Source organism: Notamacropus eugenii, chromosome 5, assembly GCF_028372415.1.
Source record: "Notamacropus eugenii isolate mMacEug1 chromosome 5, mMacEug1.pri_v2, whole genome shotgun sequence".
Classification (NCBI taxonomy): Eukaryota; Metazoa; Chordata; class Mammalia; order Diprotodontia; family Macropodidae; genus Notamacropus; species Notamacropus eugenii.
In genome coordinates, this window is record NC_092876.1 from 172,532,657 (window position 1) to 172,554,822 (window position 22,166).

The 22,166-nt window shown below is 40.4% G+C and overlaps 2 protein-coding genes across 3 annotated transcripts in view; one reads left to right on the forward strand and one right to left on the reverse strand.

The window, feature by feature from the left end:
- FEZ1 (fasciculation and elongation protein zeta 1) overlaps positions 1–1,220 on the reverse strand; it is an 80,127-nt gene extending 78,907 nt beyond the window's left edge. Inside the window, exon 1 of the mRNA XM_072611472.1 lies at positions 1,038–1,220. The gene's annotated coding sequence lies outside the window, so the exon portion shown is untranslated. The remainder of the gene's footprint in view (positions 1–1,037) is intronic.
- EI24 (EI24 autophagy associated transmembrane protein) lies at positions 39–20,766 on the forward strand. Of its 2 annotated transcripts, none has more exons than XM_072611476.1 (11): positions 39–171; positions 4,749–4,894; positions 5,746–5,891; positions 10,293–10,353; positions 11,204–11,270; positions 11,626–11,750; positions 14,366–14,485; positions 14,727–14,838; positions 17,868–17,979; positions 18,236–18,310; positions 18,689–20,766. In XM_072611476.1, exons 2-11 carry the CDS (start codon positions 4,853–4,855, stop codon positions 18,849–18,851), a joined length of 1,023 nt encoding a protein of 340 aa, XP_072467577.1. In that variant the 5' UTR covers positions 39–171; positions 4,749–4,852; the 3' UTR covers positions 18,852–20,766. The 2 variants fall into 2 exon arrangements, with proteins under 2 accessions (XP_072467577.1, XP_072467576.1); XM_072611475.1 differs by lacking the exon at positions 39–171 and adding an exon at positions 1,261–1,396.
- The last annotated feature ends 1,400 nt before the right edge of the window (positions 20,767–22,166 follow it).

Sequence of the window (22,166 nt, forward strand, 5' to 3'; positions counted from 1 at the left end):
GCTCTGTCATCCCGGCTCCGCCTCCTGGGGACGCTCAGATTTAAACTACCGGTCTTCTCCTTCCAGAATTTCTTTTCATTCAGAAATATCATTTCTTCTCATCCCGTGAATGAAAAGTGAGACAAAAGCGCTGTGCGAGAGTAAAGGAGAGCAAGAACAAACGCGGGGGAGGTAAGCGGGTGTGCTTCCTTTTCCTGGTTAAATCGATTAGGGACAAAACAAGATCTTCCGATGGGAAAAGAAGGGGGAAATGGCAAGAGTGCGGAGCGAGGGAGGGGGTGAGGGCATCGCAGACAGCCCCCAGGGTGACCCGGAGTCCCGGGCCTGGGCCCGAGGCCAACGTCCAGCAGGGCGGTGCGATCGCTCGTGCTTCACACTTGGAGCTTTACCTGTTCCGTGGGATTGGCCCGTTTGCCAATACCTCGTCTTCTTAGAATAATGTTTTCCAACATCTGAAGGAGATGCACATTTTTGGGTTAGAGGTTAGAGGTTAGTGAAAATAAAGAAGTGCCCTCCATTCTCTTCTACGTGCAGGGCTCCCCGGATAAGAAGCCCTGCCTGGGCTCCACGAGGGTCTTTCCCCAGCTCTGTCATCCCTGTACTCCCATTTCCTGCACGGCCCCTACCCTGGCCCAGATCCATGACCGACCCCTACATTCCCAGTTCTTCCTTTTATCTACCCCGAATGTTTTTTTAAGTCTGTTCTCTCTTCCGCCCTCTGGGAGGGTGTAGACGTAGTACAACGACCGACCGTCACAAATACCAGCTTTCCCAACCTTTCTGGCCCACGAAGCGTTTTGTCTTTATCACCAATACCCCTTCCTGTTCTTCTAATCTAGGGGGGAAATGGGTCTCAACATTTACCGAATGGGGGAAAAGCGACGCCGCATTTGCCCCTGGAACGTGCCTTGGGGGGTATCTGGTCTATTGACACTTGAGGAAACTGAGGCTCGGGCAGGTACGGAGAGCCTCCTCCAGCGCGGAACACAGCGCCTGGCACACGGCGGCGCTTTATATAAGTTTGTCGACTGACTTACTAGTAGAATGGAAGCGGAGACAGCGCCTAGAAAGCCGGGGGTTGGACTTGTGCGGAGAGGGCGGGGACACACGCCCCACGCCGGGGGCGGGGCGGACGCCTCGGAACTACATTTCCCAGGTAGGGGCTGGGCATGCGCCTCCTGGTCCTCCGCCTCCGCTTCCTTCCTCCCCTTCCTCCTCCTGCAGCCGCTCGGCGCAGCGCCGGTCCCGCTCGCTTCCCAGCCTGCCCCGTGCAGCCCGGGCATGCCCAGTGCGGGAGGTGCGGGCCCCGGCCTGGGGAGCGGCGCCGGCTGGAAGGCGGCGGGCAGCGGCGGCGGCGGCAGCCGGGGCCAGGGGAGCCGAGCGGGGCCTCGGGCAGGTCAGCTGCGGGGACACCTTGCGGGATGAGCCGGGCGTGCGCGAGGGCCGGCCGGGGCGGCGGGCGGGCGGGCGGGCGCGGGCTGCGTGAGGGCCCCGGCTTGCACGCCCGGGGCTGCCGCTGGCCGCGCGAGCGCGCGTGTATAGTGTGTGTGGGTGCGTGCGGTATGTGCACTACGAGTGTATGCGCGGGTGGGTGTGCACTCGCGTGGGGGCTCCTGTTGACTTGTTGAAATGCCCTTGTGGGACACAGCTCGCCCGCCTCTGGGCAACCCGAGTAGGTGGGGAGGCCTCGGGGGAAGGGGGGGCTCTTGGGGCCCCCCCCAAGGAAGGAGCATGTGGGAATGGCCGGCCTGCTGGCACCCCCGACCCCGGGCTTTAAGGGAAGGCTCCTTTTCGTGCCTAGCCCGTGGATGTCGTTAAAAAAGGGCCGGCGTTACGTGTGCTGGTTCGCTGGACCCAGAGAAGGGCCCGGGCGTGACTGCTGGTAACTAGTTGAATGACCTTGAACCAGTCATTTAACTTGTCGGAGCTTGTACCTCAGTGAGCTCCCTGGGCCCTTCCCACTCCAAGGGAGCGTGACTGCCCAGAAGTTAGGCTGCTTTCTGATGCAGACTGTCTGAGGGAGGGGCAGAGGAAAGACAGAGTCTTTAAGACATTGTTGTAAAGTGGAAAGGAAAGGGCGTCCATCTTTAGGATCGTGGAGCCACCCTGGCAGCCCCCATTGTGTATTTTAGAGGCCCGACAGTATCCTCCATAATCTGCTGGTGCAGATGTGGAGTCAAGCAGGCTAAGAAAACACATACTTGAAAAACATGGCTCTAGTGCTGGAGTGACTAATAACTCGCATTTATATGGCGCTTTAAGGTTTGCCAAGCACTCATGTCTCCTAGTAACCATGCTGTGGTAGGTGTGATCATTCCCATTTTAGGGGTGTGACAGGTGAGGCTTGAAGAGGTTAAATCTATGGTCATCTCACTATTGTTAGAGAGAAGGTTCAAGTCCATGTTTCCTGACTCCATGTCTAGCACTCTCAGTGCATTCATTATCTTAGTGAAAAGTGTCTAAATCCTAATGTTACCCTGTGGGAGTAAGAGACTGGGTATTGGTGTTGGAGGGATAATTACAGGAGGAGAAATAGTGACCAAAACCTTAGACGCTCAAAGTGGCCTAACCAGGAAAGAGTCTACTATGTATGACTGTGTTGCTATGACTACAACACTTACTGAAAAATCTGTACTGAGCAGAATGAGTGTTTCTAGATCTAGTAGTTTTCTTAAATTTCCTTTCCTATAAGGAAATACGTATGTACATATATGTGTATGCGTTGTATACATGTGTCTACATACATGTGTGTAGATAGACATTGGCATGAGCAGGCATGTGCTTGGTTGTGCAAGTTTTCCTCCTCTGCTTTGTTCCCTGCTCTTCCAGTTCCCAGTGGCTTGTGTCCAGCTGTGTCAAACTCAGCTGCAGTTTTGTGGGTTGGTAAAGGTTACCAAGCACAGATCTACTCCTACTCTTGAGCTGTGGAACACAAGGTATTTCCTTCCATAATAAGCCACACAAGAAAATCAGTCACATGTTTTATATTAAGGATTTTTGGTTGGCAAGGAATTTGGGAGTTGAATGTGAAGGATATTTTTAGCTATGTAGTCTGACTTTTCTACTCTTTGGTACGTGTCCTTTTCCCCACCTTCAAATTTAAATAAGTATGTATTTATATTCACATCAGAACTTTGTTAATCCTTTGCAGAAAATTATATGCCATCTAGCATTCTTATTAAATTTGGACGTACTTAACAAATGTCAAAGTGAAAATTCAAATGTAGAAGGCCTTGAAGGGCAGATGACATCATCTGCATGACCAGCTTTCATGTGTGTCTACTGTGGTTTGTTGGAGAGGTATATTTGTGGCAGGAGTATGGTTAATTAGTAGTTTCATAACATAATTCAGATTACACATGAGTTTAAATCCCGAAGTAACGCCCTCATATATAATGAGGTTATACAAAAGAAGGTTAAAATACTTCCCCCCACTTTTGAACAATGTGTTATTTTACTACCCTGAGTATTATTGATACATGGCTGTACTCCCCCAAGTTCTCAGGGCAATAGTAAGGTAACAGTAATTAATGTTTTATTTTTCATCAGTAGTACTACTATCTGGTTAATGCTTTATGGATGTATAAGAGGAAAGAGAGAAAAAAGTAGCTGCTTCTCCCCAGGTGATAGATGAGTAAACCCAAGGCCCAGAGGGAGAAAGTGAGTAACCCTCTCTCCCCTTCCCCCATTCAGTGTTTCATCTACTAGAATTTTTTCCAAGTGAAAATTTAAGTGGTTGTAGAGAGAGCTAGTGTTTAATAAGAGGAAAAAAGAGAGATCCATGTTCCATTAAGATTTTGGCTTCACATCATCCTCGTACCTCAATAGAACCTGGAGATGCAAACACAGCCCTCTTAGACCAGAAAGCTGTTAGTCATTATTTGCATAGGTGAGTCTGTTCCAGTATGAATTGAAATTCATCTTTGTCTGAACTTTTAAATATACTATCCAATAATAGTTTTTCACACACTTTGGTTAAATTTATCATTTCATGTCCATTTTTTAAAAATCCTGTCAATTTACTCTATTTATCAAATGTTAACCCAGTGCCTACTTTATGTACCTTTACATATGGCAAGTAAGACCTCTGCTTAGGATGGCAGGCAGGGGAATGCTTGTGAGTGGTTCTGTGACTTAAATTATATGAGTTTTGATTTTATCACTACTTAAATAGGGTCAAAGGATGCCTTTTTCCTAGCTGACATATAAAAAAAAATTTTTTTAAGTAGAAACAAATCCTTTGAGCTCTTCGGAATGAAAGTGCTTTATAAATTCAAGGTAGTAATGGAAGGAAGATCTTTGTGTCTTCAGGTTATATACATTAGATTCAGGGTAGCTAGATGACACAGTGCCTGACCTGTAGTCATAAGGACCTGAGTTTAAATATGACTTCAGACATTTACTACCTGTGTGACCCTGGCCAAGTCACTAAACCCTGTTTGCCTCAGTTTCTTCCTCTCTAAAATGAGCTGGAGAAGGACATGGCAAACCACTCTAGTCTCTTTGTATCCCTAGTATCCAAAGAGTTGGAAATGATTGAAACAACTCAACAACAATAACAAGGTTAGATTAATTGAGAAACCTACTATTTGATTTTATAGAGACAGCTTGAGAGTTGACTTGTGGCCTAGAGCATATCAGCATCTATTTCTCTTTTCTTGTAGGGTTTATGTTGATACCTCTCTCCATGCCTCAGCTGGGCATTTAGCTATGTATTTTACAATATAATATTTTTCTCTCTCCATTAGGCTCTGTGTTTCCAGGCTCTTCACGATGAGAGATATTGGGATCCTTCTCTTCCCTTCTCCCTGTAGTTGATAGTTTGGGTGGTGGAAGTGATGCAGAAGTAGAGATGGCTGACAGTGTCAAAACATTTCTCCATGATCTTGTCAGGGTAAGTAAAGCTGTCTTGCCTCAGAAAGGAACTCGTATTTCCTGGACTTTTTGCTGAAGGAGTTGACTTTAAAAGTCTCCAAACCTTGCGCATGTTGGTTGATTTTTTTTTTTTTAAGAATCATAGAATATTTGAGCTATAAGATTATTCAGAGCTCAACTATTTCAACCACTTTTCTTAAACATGAGATTTTGTGGTCCTTGGTCACACAGCTAATTAGAATGTGAGTGGAATCCAGGTCTCCTGATTTCCAGTTCTTTCAATTCTCTCACACTGCCTCCTTATTACTACTTAATTCATTCAGTGGCCTAGAGAAGAAGAGCAAAGCTTACAGAGTTTGTAGTGATTCACTGAACTAGGATCTCTTTAACCTCTTTGTGCCAGGAACTCTTTAGGTAAGGTTAGCAAATGTCTCTAGATCTCCATTGGGTGATCAGGGAAGAACAGGCAAGTCAGGAGAAAAATTGGCCAGCTATCTTTATGCCATTTCCCCCTCAGAACCAGCAGATTCTACCCATGTGGAGCTTGTTCCATTGAGAGGGCCAAAAGGAGAGAGAATACTGGAAATTAACTTAAGCACACATCTGACCATAAGTTAACCCTCAGCTGATAGATTTCCTCTAGTTTATTTTTCTATTATGGACTGGCCTTTCAGCTGACCATAAGTTAACCCTCAGCTGATAGATTTCCTCTAGTTTATTTTTCTATTATGGACTGGCCTTTCAGCAAAGTGAGTAGAATTGCTTCTGGTTTTCTTTTTATTAGTTGACCTCTGCTTTTACTTGCCTTCCTTGTTGTACCAGCATGCTCTCTGCTTTAAAAGTATAAGATTGTAACCCTTTTGTTTATAGGGAATCAAAGACTCCATCTGGGGCATCTGTACCATCTCCAAATTGGATGCCCGAATCCAGCAGAAAAGGGAAGAGCAGCGTCGAAGAAGGGCAAGCAGTGTTTTAGCCCAGAGAAGAGCCCAAAGCGAGGAGCGGAAGCAAGAGAGGTGAGGAGAGCAGATCATTATAGTGAGATCAGTTTGGGGAATTCACTTGGTAGCCCCTAGTAGGAATATGATGTGAATATTTTAGGAGGATGACTGAGAACCCCATCAATGGTTCCCCATTTTTTTTTTTTTGGAGTTGCAGTACTTTATCATTAAGAGTCTTTTTTATAATTTGTTTTGCTGCTTCCCTAACAAAATACAGTGTGCCATTTAATTTTAAAGATAAAATGAATTAAATTAACTTTCATTTGAAGGTTTTTGATATTTCTGCAATATTCCTTGACATAATGTGGTCTTGTAAAGGTTAGAAATTTCTGTTCTACATACATAAAATATTGGGAAACAGATTAGCAAATATTTTTATTAGGAAAGGCCAAATGAGTTAATGAATGAAACACTAAATTTGAGAAACCTTTGTCTTAATTTTATCATTCACTGATTGTCTGAAAAATCTTTATAAATATAGACCAAGTTTTATAGAATCCGGAAAATCACCACCTTGGAGAGAATATCAAATCCTGAAATTCAGTAAATCACCTATTGCTTGTAGGACAGCATGCTAGGCACAGTGGTAGTGGGTAGGGTACAGTGTTTGAGTAAGACATGATTTCTGTCATAAGTATGTGAAAGTTGTAAGTAATAAAAAAAGAACATCATAACCAAGGATTAGAGAGTTTTAAAGTAGCTTGACCATGGTCACATAGCTAAAAACACCAGTGGAAATTTTAACCCAGATCTCCAGACTTGAAGTTTACAATCCTTCTACTAAACCTCATCGCAATTACAAAGTACAATATGATGGTCAAGGGGAAAAGTTACTAATGACTGGTGAATCTAGGAAGGCTTTTTTGGAGGAGGTAGCTTTGGAGTTGAGCTTTAAAGAATAGTAGGCATTTAATAGGTGGAGAGAAAGACACACCAAGTTATTGAGAACAGATTAAACATGGAGGTGGCACAGAGGTGAATGAGGTTGGAAGGAGGTGTTGAAAAATGGGAGTCTGGAACTGGAGGGGAGAGAATTTAAGGGATAGAACTATAAATTTGGGAGTATACAAGGGATAATTCAGGTTGTGTGGAAAGATGAGAAATGAAAGAGAATCAGGAGAGTGTGTTTGTGAAGCCAAGGGGCAACATATCACCCAGAAGTAGTAGATCAGCAATGTCAGATGATCCAGGGGGGTCAGACTAGAAATGCCCTTGGATTTGACAATTAGTAGATCATTGGCTGTCTTTGAACAGTTTCAGTAGAGGGGATGAAAACCACAGTGTAGGAAATTAATGAAAAAGTAGGTGTTGATAAAGGGGAAGAAATATATGGATTACATTTTCAAAGGTTCCCTGTGAAGGAAAAAAGAAAGAGGACAGTTGCTAGATGTGATAGAAGAGTCAGTGTCCTTTTTTTAGAATTGGTTAAGTCCTGAGCAAGTTTTTATTTATTTTTAAACTTTTATTGATGACTTTGATTTTTATATTGTAATTATTTTTGGTTGTATCTGCCCTACTGATTGCTTTTGTTGACTCTCCTTTGTAATAAAAAAAGTTCAGCAAGAATAACTGCTGCAGTGATTTGTTTTGATATTAAGTGCAATGCTTTGCTCCCTATAAATTCTGTCCTCTAACAGAAGGAAGGGGAACCTGTTTTGTGATTTGTTCTCTGGGACCAAAACTGATCATTACTTTCTTTCAGTGTTTTCATCTATGTTATTGTAGTTTGTTATTATATAGTACAACTGATTCTGCTTACTTTGCTCTGCGTCAGTTTGCATGTCTTTCTACGTTTCTATGAATTCCCCTTTGGTCATTTATTATAACACAGTACTTCTCTATTAATTTACCCCAGTTTGTTTTGCCCTTTTCCCAGTCAGTGAGCACCCATTTCATAAGCGTGTATTTAGATAGATGGAAAGGAACCAATGAAGGTGGAGAATGTCATCTATTTGTTAAAGTGGATAATTGCTGGAACAAGATCACAGAGGATCTAGTAGGGTGTGGGATACAAATAGAAGACTGAGCCTTCTCAGTGAGTTGAGACATTTGTTCCTTTGAGACAGGAGGAAAAGAAAATTCATTCTACGAGAGAGTAAGTGATGATATATGTTGTAAGTTTGTTGGGTTACAGGAGGACATTTAAGGGAACTTCAGTCTTAGGGAAACAGTATGATATAGTAGTTAGTGTTAGACTTGGAGTCAAGAAGACCCAAGTTCAAATCTCACCTATAATCTTTGTTAGCTATATGCCCTTGGGAAGGTCATTTGACCTGAGTTTTGGTTTCCTGTCTGTACAATGTAGGGGTTGGAATAATTGGCTTCTGATGTCTGGTTCTAGATCTGTGATCCTCATTACATAGGAGACTAAGTCATGTTACAAAAGATAGGGATGGGTGAAGGGATAGTATTTGGGGGAATTTAAGACATAAGAAAAAGTTTGGATTAACTGATAGGGATGAAATAGAGAGTTGATAGAGTATGAGTAGCATTGCTAAAAGTAGCAGTGAAGGTCAAGCTGAGGTGATACACCTTAAATATACAGTGAATGAATGATTTTATTAAGGGCTTAAAATATACCAAGTACTGTGCTAAGCTTTGAGACTACCAATACAGGACAAAGACCTCCCTTTCCCTAAGGAACTTGTATTCTTGTGAGGAAAGCAACACAGATAATGATGGCCTAGGATGGTTACTTTGGTATTGAAAGTTATTGGATGGTAAATAGGGCAGTTGGTTGATACGTTCCATGCAAGCAGAGCTGATTTTGATCGTTGTTCAAGGTTCCAGAACTGGTGCAGAAAAGAAATGAGCATATAGGTTCACAGCAGGGTAAGGAGTAGTCTGGTGGAGGAGGTCGAAGAAGAGGGCATGAACTACAGTCTGCTGGTGGGGCGTTCCTGAAATAGTGATACAGGAGAGACAGTTACCACTTTGGGGCATAAGTGGAACTGGGGTGGTTTAGGCAGGGCAGGGCAGGGGAGGGTGGAAGTTCCTCAGAGCATGTTCTGTGATATCTGCAGCAAGGCAATTTGTGAAGAAGCCTGTGGAGGAGATGACTGGAGAGAGAGAAGATGAAACCAGCTTGATTCCAGTGTTAGCCAGATACCTCAGGGATAAGGTAGAGGGATTGGCCTGGAAGGAAGAACTGTGTGTCCCAATGCCAGTGACCCTGGGCAAGTTGCTTAATTTTTGTCTGTCTCAGTTTCCTCAACTATAAAAATGAGCATAATAGGTAATCTACCTTATAAGGCTGTTATGAGGATCAGAAGAGATATTTGTAAAGTGCTTAATATAGTAGTACCTGGCACAGTAAGTGCCTATTCCCTTCCTTTCCACTCAAACAGTCTAGCAGTAGGAAGAAGGGAACTGGATGATAGGAGTTAACTGGGATTGAGAATCAGTGGATCAGAAGTTTCAAAGGTCCAAGACTAAGAGATCCTGGGATAGTATCTACTGAATCATTAAAGTGGCAGATCATTTTTACTTTTAAAGCTTTCACAGCTATTTAATAAATGGCTTCCTCAATCTGATTCTCTGTCCTCAATCTGATTCTCTGTCCTCAATAGACTTGTAATCAAAATACTGTTTTTGCATCACTTTCCCTCTATCTGCCCCAGTCATTCCAAATAAAAGAAAGGAATAAAAGGGGGGAAAATCTGTGAAAACAGTAACTTCAGTGAAAAAAATCTGAAAATATATACAACGTTGACATTCATGGACCTCCAACCTCTGCCAAGGAGAGGGAAGAAGTGTCTTCTCATACCTTTTCTTTGGTGCCGTGCTTGTTTGTAATTCTGCTGCATTCACTTTTGATTGTCTTGTGTTGATGGCTCTTTGCGTTGTTGTAATCATTGTGTATGTCGTTTTCTTGACTTTGCTTACTTCATTCTGCATCAGTTCATGTAAGTTGTCCCATGCTTCTCTGTATATTCTTTATATTCATCATTTCTTATAGCATAATAATATTCTAATTCAAAAAAGCACTATTTGTCCCTTCTCTGGTCAAGTATTTAACTTGTGAAAAAGTGTTGCTATAAATTTTGTGTTTTACATGGGAACTTGATTCTTATTGGTGGTCTCATTGTTGGTATATGCCTAGTGGTAGAATCTCTGTGTTAAAAGAATATGGACATTTTGGTTACTTTATTTATATCATGTCCAAGTTGCTTTTCAAATGACTGCCAATTTACAGCTCAACCAAGAATGGACTAGTATACTTCTCTTTCCACCACTCTCCAATGTTAAACTATCCTAATCTTTTGTCATCTTTGCCAATTTGCTGGTTGTGAGCTATTCAGTTTTTAAAAATCTTTTAAAAAATCAACATGATAGACATACAGAAGTAAAACAGATCTGTTTAGTAATAAGGAGCAGCCTGCTTGCTTCACAGACTGTGTGTGGGATCTTTTTTAGTGAGCCAAGGATAGTGAGCAGAATTTTCCAGTGCTGTGCTTGGAATGGAGGAGTATTCTGGGTGAGTAAGCTTTCGCCACCCTTTTCTTTGACTAGAACCCAAACCAAATATTCCAAATGTCTGGCTTCTTGCTTCTTTGGCCTTATTGTATCTTTAGGGGATAGAAATACTCTTTGAGTATCGATATTTTTCATAAAGGATATGCATGCTGTTGAATACATCTATCTGTTGAATTATTGAGGGAAAGGGTCTTACTGCTTCTGATCATCAGAATCTCTAGCAGAACAAGAACAAGTACCTCACAGTCAACTGAAAATTGTTGAACACAGGACTATTAATTTAATTCGGACTTCTTAATGGTAGGTTGTGTTTGAATTTTTCCTTTGTGCTCCTTTTATAGTGGACTAGGAATCAGTGCATAATAGATGAGAGTCTGCTCACTTAAATATCTTGTCCTTTGAGGAACTACACAAACATTCTTCTGTTCTCACTAGATCCTAGTTTCAGGGTTTAGTTCACAGCATGAATTTTTATTTGTGAATCTAGCTTTCCCAACTTACCAGCAAGATCCTCTTCACCCAGACCATCAGCTGAGCCACTAAGTTTTTGTATCTTAGAATTTAGTTCTCACTAGTTTGTAGTGAAGTGCATAAGTGGGTAATATTGAACCTGCCTTTTCCATCAGCCATATTCATTTGGAGCCCTGGGAGGTAGAAATGAGCTGAGAAAACCCCAAATAAAGATGGCTAATTGTAGAGGCTAATTTTGATGAGATGGAGAAAGAAGGGTTAATATAGTTGGAATTTCTCAAGTTTTTCTTTTTCAGAAAGAGTACTATTGATTAAAACATTTGAACTTGTGTTTTTAATGAAAATTTTTTCCTATTTATCATATTGACTTTCTTCTTTAGCTGAGTCTCCTTTTGTTTTACCGAGTATTTATCCCTGTGCTTCAGTCAGTAACAGCTCAAATTATTGGTAAGTACATAAATTGCTCTCTGTTACCTTTGTCTGTATATACTTTTTTCCTCGTTTGGGACTGAGGAGAGGAGGGAGGTCATGAGTGTTACAAGTCTTATACTCCCTTCCAAAGAGGCCATATCCTATTTCCAAGTAAGCACTGCTTTGCTAGGGGTTTCTAATCCTTTTCTGCTTTTGATTGAAAATAAAAAAAATTAAAGTAAGATTGTGGCACCTAGGATCAGCTGACGTTCAATAGTTCTTATGCCAGAAATAGGAGGAGATACAAGGTAGAAAAGCATGAAAAGCAAGAGAGCCTAGTGGGTTGTGTAGAGTCTTGTTTCTTATAGTTACTTTGTCCTTTATCTCTTAGGAGATCCCTCTCTGCATGGAGATGTCTGGTCCTGGCTGGAGTTTATCCTCACCTCTATCTTTAGTGCTCTGTGGGTGCTCCCCCTGTTTGTGCTCAGTAAAGTGGTGAATGCTATATGGTTTCAGGTAAGTCCAGATCAGAAATAAGCCTCTTGGCCCTGAAACATGGCAACTTGTTAGCTTTCAAAGCAGTCTGGAAACAAGAACTATTAGTAGCTGGAGACAAGAATTATTGGTAGCTGTCATTTCTTTAGATGTACCTCTCTGTATGATAGCACTGCCAAGAAACACCTAGCTCTGTTCATAGGCAGGGAAATTCTTAATGTTCCTTTTAAATGGAATCATTGAATATTTTAGAAGTGAGTAGAACAACCCGTTACTGAATATCTTCTTGAATCAGGAGAGAGATTTTCCTGGGATTCCTGTCCAGGATAGCAATTCTGGTAGAGCCAGTGAAATTGAGGCTTTCGAATAGTCCTGCACAACATTGGGCCCATGCTGCTTGTGGACCCATTAAAGGATTTTGGGTGGCCTACAAAAAATGTAGTTCTCAGGCAAGCTAATAAGGCTCAGTGGCCCTTTAAGAAGTGATTAAAAGTCCTAATACCTTTGGGCAAGCCTGTACAACATACTGCCCAGCCTGTGGGCCATAAGTGGCCACAGGCTCTATGTTGTGCAGGTCTGCTTTAGAACAAGGGTTTTTAACCTTTTTTGGATGTCAAGAATCCCTTTGTCAAGTTGCTGAAGCCTGTGGATTCTTTCTCAGAATATTGTATTTAAGTGAATAAAATAAAAACTTTGAGATTAAAAAGGAAACTGATAATATTGAAATACAGTTAATTGAAATATTTATTAAAAAGCCAAGTTCACAGATCCAGGTTAAGAACACCTGCATTAAAATTTATTGCCTAGACAAAAATTGCTGGGAAAACTGGATAACAGCATGGTGGAAACTGGGCATAGACCAATGCCTGACACCACACACAAGAATAAAGTTGGAATGGATATATGATCTAGGTATGAAGATTGATACACTATTCCTTGCTCCCCTAATTTGTTTGTAGTATTTGTCAGATTTATGGAGAATGGAGAAATATGTGGCCCAACAAGAGATAGAAAACATTATGAAGTGCAAAATGAATAATTTTGATTACATTAAATTGAAAAGTTTTTGCACAAACAAACCCAATGCAACCAAGATTAGGAGGGAAGCAGAAAACTGGGAAAGAATTTTTGCAACTAGTGTCTGTGATAAAGGCCTCATTTCTAAAATGTATAGAGAACTGAGTCAAATGTACAAGAGTACAAGTCATTCCCAAATTGATAAATGGTGAAAGGATATGAACAGGGAATTTTCAGAGGAAGAAATTAAAACTATCTATAGTCATATGAAAAAATGCTCTAAATCACTATTGATTAGAGAGATGCAAATCAAAACAACTCTGAGGTACCACATCACACCTATCAGATTGGCTAACATGACAGAACAGGAAGATGATAAATGTTGGAGAAGATGTAGGAGAGTTGGAACTCTAATTCATTGTTGGTGGAACTGTGAGCTGATCCAACCATTCTGGAGAACAATTTGGAACTATGCACAAAGGGCTACAAAAATGTGCATAGCCTTTGACCCAGTAATATTGCTTCTATCCCAAAGAGATCATAGAAATGGGAAAGGGCCCCACATGTACAGAAATATTTATAGCAGCTCTCTTTGTGGTGGCCAAGAACTGGAAATCAAGGGGATGCCCATCAATTGGGGAATGGCTGATCAAGTTGTGGTATATGAATGTAAGGGAATATTATTGTGCTATGAGAAACGATGAACAGAAAGACTTTAGAGAAGCCTGGAAAGACTTCTATGAACTGATGCTGAGTGAAAGAAGAAGAACCAGGAGAACTTTGTACACAGCAACAACCACAGTGTGTGAGGAAGTTTTCTAGTTTTCTGGTAGACTTAGTACTTCATTGAAATGCATGGACTTAAAAAATTTCCAATGGACTCTTGAAGCAAAATGCCTTCCACATCCAGAGAAAGAACTGTGGAATTGGATCACAGAATGAAGCAGACCATTTTCTTTTGTATTGTTTTGTTTTGTTTTATGGTTTCTCCCATTCATTGTAATTTTTCTATGCAACATGCATTTAATAGAACAGTACATGTAGAACCTATATAAGATTGCACGCCAATGCGGAGGGGGGCGGTTAGGGAGGAGTGGAAAAAAATCTAAGATATATGGAAGTGATTGTTGAACACTGAAAACAAATAAAATAATTTAATCAAAAAAACTCAGTAAGTGACAAGGGTGGTAAAGACAATAAGAACAAAAATAACAACATAGACAGCAAAAATACAGTTATATTAATTATCCAGACCAAAAATCATCTATTTACCTCAATTTAGCAACCTTAAAAAAAATTGGTGTGTACTCAGCCAAGATGAGAGTACAAAGGGAAAAAAACTGCAAAAAAAAAAAGTTTCATCCTTTAGCATAAAAACAAGATGGAATGATTGAGCCCTTCAGATAGAGTTGAAAAATGTACGTCAGAAAAAATTTTCTATAAGAATTTTATTGTAATATATACAAAACTTTGAATACTCAACTGATAAATTATGGCTCTAATGGACTGGGATTCCCAACATTATTTTAGTAAATAAAAACACGAAGAAAAGTTTAAAAAAAAAAAAGATTTATGGCCTAGATCTTTTCTGTTTGGATGAACTCCCTACTCTGTTGCAGGATATTGCTGACCTGGCATTCGAGGTATCTGGGAGGAAACCTCAACCATTCCCAAGTGTCAGCAAGATCATCGCCGACATGCTTTTTAACCTCTTACTACAGGCCCTTTTCCTGATCCAGGTGAGACCTTCTAATGATATAAACAGGAAGGGGTGGCAAAGTGGAGGGGATCTTTAGTCAGTTCTGTCCAGCTGCATTAGGTAGGATGGGAGTATGTTATGTGCCCCTGGACGCCTGATTCAGTAATAAAGTGAGAGAGGCTCTCTCTTTACAGTTGGAATTAATTGGGGGAATGGATGAAAATTTCATTCTTGCCATTGGATCTTGAAAAGAACTCAAGTTGGTTGTGATTCCTCTGCAGGGCATGTTTGTCAGTCTATTCCCGATCCATCTCATTGGCCAGTTGGTCAGTCTCCTGCACATGTCTCTTCTCTACTCACTTTATTGTTTTGAGTACCGTTGGTTCAACAAAGGTGAGTGCTTACTACTCAAGAGGAGAGCATATCTTAAAAAGATTCTTTTTAAAGAACTTAAAAGTCTTTCCTTTTTACTCTGCAAAGTAGGATTCCTAAACATTGCCAGAGAGGTGGGGTCCTTCCTCCAGATCTTAGAACTTGGGCTGAGCCATGGATGATAGAGGATTTAAGAGCCTTTATGGGTGATTAAAGCTGACCCTATAACTATCTTTAATTTGGTGATTGATATAATAAAGTTCTATGGTCTTGTATGAACAATGTCAACAACACTTTATTAAGTTTTTTAATAACTTAATTTTTCTGTATGAAAAACACTGCTAGGAGCTGGAGATAGGCAAAATTTAGATAAAGCATAGTTAGTATGTTTATGGTCCTTACAATTCAGTAAGGGGAAAATATAGAAGTTAATTAGCATGGTATAGTATAGTCATGAAGCCATGCTGACCAGGTTCACTACAAATTTCTTATCTAATCTAGGGGCAGCTGGTGGTTCAGTGGGTGGAGGACTGAGTCTGGAGTCAGGAAGACCTTAGTTCAAATCTAGCCTCAGATTCAAGCTGTGTGACATGGGGCAAGTCACTTAATCTCTGTTAGCTTCCGTTTTTTCATCTGTAAAGTGTGGATTATAATAGCACCTACCTACCAGGGTTATTGTAATGATCAAAAGAAATAATATTTGTAAACTGCTTATCATAGTGCCTGGTACATAGCTGAGTACTGTATAAATGTTGGTGGCTATGATAACAATAAAAATTATTATTATTCTCCTCATTCTGGTCCTCATTGCAGCAAGGGAAATCTCTTATTAGTTTTCTGTCTTTTGCCACAGTGGCTTTTCCAAACCTCTTTTCCACTGCAGCTTTCCATAGCATCCTGCTGTCTCATCTGAGGATCTTGCCTCATATTTAACCAGTAAAAAAAAAAATTGAGGCTATTTGATGAGTATATTTTCTTCTCTCCTTCATAACACAGCCCTCTGGATCATCTCCCACTATTTCCTATGTCACATCAGTTGCCTGTCTTTTGAAGGCCAACCCTGCTATATGTATTCTGGATCACATTGTCCCATATTTCCAGGAGATTCTCCCCCTATTGTTTTCTCCTCTTACCCTCATCTCTCCTAATCTATGAGTTCCTTCCCTGCTCCCTACAAACAGGCCTAGGTTAATTTTACTATCCATGCTAGCTGTTGTCTAAGTCTCCTCCCTTTTACAACTAAACTCATTGAAAAGGTCATCTGTAGGTGTCTCTACTTTTGTTTTTTCCATTTCTTTTGCAGTCTGACTTCTGATCTCATTTGTCTGAAACTGCCTCTCCAAAGTGACCATGATCTTTTAGTTTTAGTGATTTTTTTATATTTCATATTGATTTCATCATGAAATCTGGCACAATGTTGTTTGTTGTAATTGTTATATATGTGTGTTCAATATATAAGCAGCTAACATACATCAGATGGGAATTTAATTATCCCTGTACAAGTGATGTATCAAAAGTGCTCACTGCCAGACATCAAATTCATTGAAGTCCACCTAAGCATTTTACATTTGTGAATGACCAGCTCCCTGAGAAGTGCAGTTCCCCTTGAAAAGTCTTCCATTCCCCAATTTGCCATTCATATATGTATGTGTGGTACACATTTTCCAGAATCTAGTACTAATTAGTGGTTGGTATTAGAATCACAACACCAGTAGCACTCCATGTCTTTTGTGGGAAGCCAGTAGTAAATTTGTTATGCATCGCTGCCCTACCCGTGCATGTCAGCCCATCCACCTCAAGGTTCCGTTCAACTCCTTTGATCTCTTAATTGCCAAGTCTAATGGCCTTTTTCTCAGTCCACTTTTTTTTTTTTTAAACCTTGGGGCATTTGTCATCATTAACTACCATCTCCTCCTGGATACTCTGTCCTCTTGTGTTTTCTTGACCCTGCTTTCTCTGTTGGTTCTTCTACCTTTGTATTGTTGGATTGTAGCTTTTTTGAGAGTAGGAACTGTTTTGCCTTCCTTTGTATCCCCAGTGCTAGGATAGTACCTAATACGGATTAAGCACTTAATAAATGCTCTTGACTTAACATGTCTGATCTTCTTCATTTTTCTTGCTAGAATTTTATCCTTCTCACACATACCCCTACTGTGGATCTCCCAAGGCTCTGCCGTGGGCTGCCTTTTTCCTCTATACTGTCTCTCTTGGTGATCCCATCAACTCCCATGAATTCAATTATCATCTCTGTTCCATGTCTATATATATCTAGCTCTTGTCTCCTTTTTGAATTCTAAGCCTAACTGCTTTTTGGAGGTAGGAGAAAGGAAAAGATAATAAATTCACTTTTGGAAATGTCTTTGATGTGTCAGTGGTACAGGCATTTAGAGATGTCCTATAGGCAGTTAGAAATACAGTTCTGAAGCATGAAAGAGAAAGTAGGGATGGAGAAATTTACATATATATTATATATATATGTATATAATAGTTTAAGCCCCAAGAGTAAATGAAGTTGTCAAGAGAAGGAGTAAATAGAAGAGAATGGTAAACAAATTTAGGGAACACCCACAAGAAGTCTGAGAAGATGAAGCCAGTAAAGGAGAATAGATAAATACTCAAGAAATCCTGGTCTCTAAGAATCAAAATTACTTCTGTTCTTCCATATGGCTCTTTCTAGAGATGATATTTTTTTTTTTAGGACATGCACTTAACTGTATTTAATCTGTGTAGGCACATTCTCTCTAATAGTGGTTTTTCAATAGAAATTGGTTATGGCAAATAACATAATGAAAATCTTAAATTACTGTGCCCATCCTGGTACCAGTTGCTTCTGTAAGCAAAAAGACCATGCAATAAATGAAGTTTGACTGTTTGTGATCATATTTGTCATGAGATTTTACTTAGGATGGCTGTAATGAAGCAGTCCCTTTGTTAAAGTCAGCTGAATTTCTTACATATTCTGTGTACTTAGAGATGACAGAAATGTTTCAAGCATGACCTCTAAGATTATCTCAGTCTCAATATTGTATTTTAAACTTCTTTTTCATCAGGAATTGAAATGCATCAGCGATTATCCAACATTGAAAGGAACTGGCCTTACTACTTTGGATTTGGTCTACCCTTGGCCTTCCTCACAGCAATGCAGTCTTCTTACATCATCAGGTAATTTGAAATAAATAATTTGGCATAGGTAGTAAGGATAAAAACTGGGGTTTGTCCCTGAACATATCAGTAGAATCATTTGAGATTTGTCCCTCTTTTCCCAGAAAGTATCTGGCTAACTTGTCCCATAAAATATTCATTAGATTCTCAAGGGAGTTGGAAGATGTAAGAGTGATGCCTTTTGGCTTCTCATATCTCCCCACTTAGAGATTGCGTTTTCTGTAAATCCATCTCACTTTTTTTCATTTTTCTGTAGTGGCTGCCTTTTCTCTATCCTCTTCCCTCTGTTCATAATCAGCGCCAATGAAGCGAAGACCCCTGGGAAAGCGTAGTAAGTACTTAGTTGTCAGTACTTGGTCACTAGGGTCAGAGTATATACCTGAGGTATTAACTATAAGAGTAAGAATTGGGAATCATAAGCGGTTGGGCTTCATTTTTGGTGTTTCTTTTGACTTTTCCTGTGTTGAAGTCAAATGATACTCTCCCAAGGAGAGATTCTGCTTACCTAAGGTCTCTCTATAAATCAGAACACAGGCCTTTTATAGTCTTAGAATTTTGCAGTCAGTCAAAGCCTCTAGTGCAGCTCCTGCGCCTGGGGATGTCACACTGAATATACCTGTCAACAGATTAAAGGTTCATACTCACTTAGGACAAGCAAGAATCAGACATAGTCCAGTTACAATCTTAACATGATTCTCTTGCCTTTCAGCCTCTTCCAGTTACGCCTCTTCTCCTTGGTGGTCTTCCTAAGCAACAGACTCTTTCACAAGACAGTCTACCTGCAGTCTGCCCTGAGCAGCTCAGCCTCTGCTGAAAAATTCCCCTCACCTCACCCATCTCCTGCCAAACTGAAGGCTGCTGCAGCCCACTGAGCTGCCTCCAAGGGGAGGGATGGCTTTGGGGGGAGGCACTGGTGGTAGCTTCCTCTGTTTCCCCTCACCCAGGGAAACCATGACCCACCCTGCCAAGGGCCCTCAGCACATTCCCATTATTCTCTGTGGGATCTGGAGTTTTACTGTCTTGTAAGTGTAGGCCAGAATCTTTTGACGCCAGGTGTGGATTTTTAATGCTGTCACGTGTCTCGGTGACTGCAGATTTTTCTGCAGCTGTTTTCTAGCCTTTGCCAGCCCTGTGCCTGTGCTGATTTGAACACTTTGCTTTTCTCCCTGTGCCATCCCTCCCCTTTGCTCTGCCACCCTTGGATGAATGGATTTTGTAAATCCAGTTTGTTTGTATGTGTGTGTTTTTGTTTGTTTGTTTGTTTGTTTTTTGGTGAAACCAGCTCATTGGGTGTGAAGGGAGGGGGAGGTCTCCCAGCTAGTCCTGGTTGCTTCCTTCTGTGGCCTTCACCATTTTTGGTTCTTGTGACTCAGGTTAGGTTTTCATCCCTCCTACTTCACAGCAGAAAAGAAGAATTAAAAAAAAACAAACACACCTGAAGAGGTAGAACCAGGTAGGGAAGAGACCTCACCACCACATGTGTTGGTTTGGAGAGCTAATGTGTCTCCATCCCTTTGTTTGCAGTAGGGGAGGACATAGGAGAGTCCTCTCACTGGTACTTTTAGGGTTCCCTAATCTTGAGGGGAAGTACCAGCTCTGGACAAGTGCCATCGTTAGCACAGGATGCCCTGAAAAGTCAAGCTTTGGCTAAGCACTGGACACAGCTCCGTTACTCAAAGAGCCGGAGGTCTGAAATTCACTTTGTCAGGGTCACTGCCAGTTATATCCGGCACTTCAAGGGGATGTTGGGTACTTTACATGATCAGGAACTACAGTTAAAAAACTTAATGGAAAACATTAAACCTGTGGCTGAATGGGTTTTTCTGTCATTTTTACGGTAAGGTTGGGGGTCCAGCACATGTCAAAAAATTTGTACAGTATAAAAGAAGAAAAAAGTAGGAGCTTCTGGTTTCTCATGGAAACAGGCATACCGATTGGTGAAAATCATGAAGTTTATAATGGTATTTAAGGAACACAAGGTATTGTTTGGGTTCGGAAAAAGGGAATTTAGAGTAAATGGGAAATTTATTGCACTAAGTGTAATGATGAGGAGATGGTTCTGTGAAGTGTTGATCTGAAACTCAGGTCTCATCTCTTTCATGTAGTTTATAGACGGGGATTGGCTTATGTCCACTCATTTAGTGGTTGGTTCTCAAAAACTGATGAGTTTAGAATTGGTGAATTCACTTTTGTGTGTGTAAAATGTCTTTGTGTATGTACATTTCTGCTGTATATGTTTCATAAAGGGAGAAAGATCAATTTAGATTCCAGTGTTCCACATGCATTAAAAATTCCCATAAGGCAAGGGAAAAAGATCAAGCAGCTTACTCGAAGCATTAAGAAAGTCTTTGAGAGGGGCAGTCTGAAACATAACTAGTCTTGGTTAGCAGATGAACCTTTTTGGTGTTTTCACAAGAAAATGTTAAATAAAATGCTAGAGTTGTCCACAACCGGGTGGGTGATTGTGAGTTTGTCTCACAGGGGGAAGCACTAACTTGGAAATTACATATGATGAGAATTTGTGCACAAGAATTATTTGTAAAGCATATGGTTAAATACATCTTGGGCTATTTCAATACCTCTGGTATGTTCCAATAAGATCATTTGTGGTTTTGACAAAAAATTTTAAGGCAGCATTACAAAGAACCACTTATAGGACTTTCCTTACTGCTATACAGTGGTTTGGGAGAGATAGTTTTAAGCTGTCAAGCATTTTGGTAATTTGAAAAGTCATAATATAAACTTTTGAAATTTTTTTTCGCAATAAAATGAACCCCTTTGGAAGCAGTTCTTCAAAGTGTGTTGTTCTCAACTTGCACCATTTGTTCAGTAATTTACTTTTACCGTACTTAAACTTTGCTGATTCCAGCTGCAGTGTCTCATGCTGATCTGTCACATAGGTTTGCCTACATTATGGGTACAGGACTATTGTCCCTGATTTTTTTGTACATATCAATATCCATTTATTGATGTAGTAAACATTTATTAAGCCCCTTTTATGTTGGGTACTAAAAAAAAAGAAAAAGTTTATAAAAGATAAGTCCTTTTCCTTATGGAACTTTGTGGTGTAGTAGAAGGGTCACACAAACACTTAGTTTAGTATATGATCATTGTGGTATAATAAACAGGGTGCTCTGCTTAGGGTCAAAAAGACCTGGTCTGAATCCAAGTTTCAACACTAGCTGTATAACCATGGAAAAGTCTCTTGGCCTTATAACCTCAGTTTCTCCATCTGCAAAATGGGGATAATACTTTGTTTCTGACAGAGCAGATCATTGGGTCATATCACATAATATGAAATTTAATAGCCATGTTACACCTAGGAGTAAAAAAAATATTAAGCTACTCAGGTATTTTTTGCGGGGAGTGGTATGGTTAGGGTAAGGTAGAGTATAGCTATGTACCAGTCCATGAGAGATCTTAGGATTTTAATGGATTGTAAGCTGATGTGGCAGCCAGAAAGGCTAGTTTTAAACTGCAATGAGATTGGCATTACCTCCAGAAACAGGAAGGTAACATTCCACTGTTTTGGTCAGACCTTGTATGAAAGGTGTTTTTTAGGTCTGGGCACTTAGGAAGGACACTGATACAAGAGTGTCCAGAGAACGTTAAAAAGACTGGAGATATTTTTAACACCACAACAGGGTTAATTATTAGATTTCATACACCAAATAGAGAAATGCAGCACTTGAATACAGCTTAAATGCAGAATGGTGACTTTTCTGGTTCCTCTTTGTAGTAAAATGAAGACTGTAAACAAGTAGAAATAAGTTGGTAGTTAACTCCACAATTTTGTCTAGAAATATGTATTCATTTTTCCTCAGCTACTTAGTACATGCAGAAAAGGAGTTAAAAGTTTTGCTCACTTGTTCCCCTCATTGAAACATGCTACCTTCTACTTTAAGAGGGTTAATATATAGAAAATAAGGAGATGCCTTATCTTGAAGATTTGAGTATTTGGGTAGGGTGGAGTATGCTAAAAACGTCCTCTAGCATTTGAAGGGATGTCACCTGTAAGAGAAATTATATAAGCCTTGCCTGGACCCAAAATGTGGAACCAGAAGCAAGGTGTGAAAGCTACGGTGGCAGTTATAGGCTTGAAAGCAAGGAAAAATTCCCTAATCATCAGAGTGGTTTGTTTTTTTTTTAAATTTAGAATATTTTCCCCTCAATTACACATAGAAACA

What these genes read in the sequence shown, in the direction of transcription:
- EI24 (XM_072611476.1), top strand. Translation starts at nt 4,853, where the DNA reads ATGGCTGACAGTGTCAAAACATTTCTCCATGATCTTGTCAGG. An exon ending in AGTAACAGCTCAAATTATTG is followed by an intron (nt 11,271 to 11,625) that starts GTAAGTACATAA and finishes TTTATCTCTTAG; the next exon opens with GAGATCCCTCTCTGCATGGA. An exon ending in TGAATGCTATATGGTTTCAG is followed by an intron (nt 11,751 to 14,365) that starts GTAAGTCCAGAT and finishes ACTCTGTTGCAG; the next exon opens with GATATTGCTGACCTGGCATT.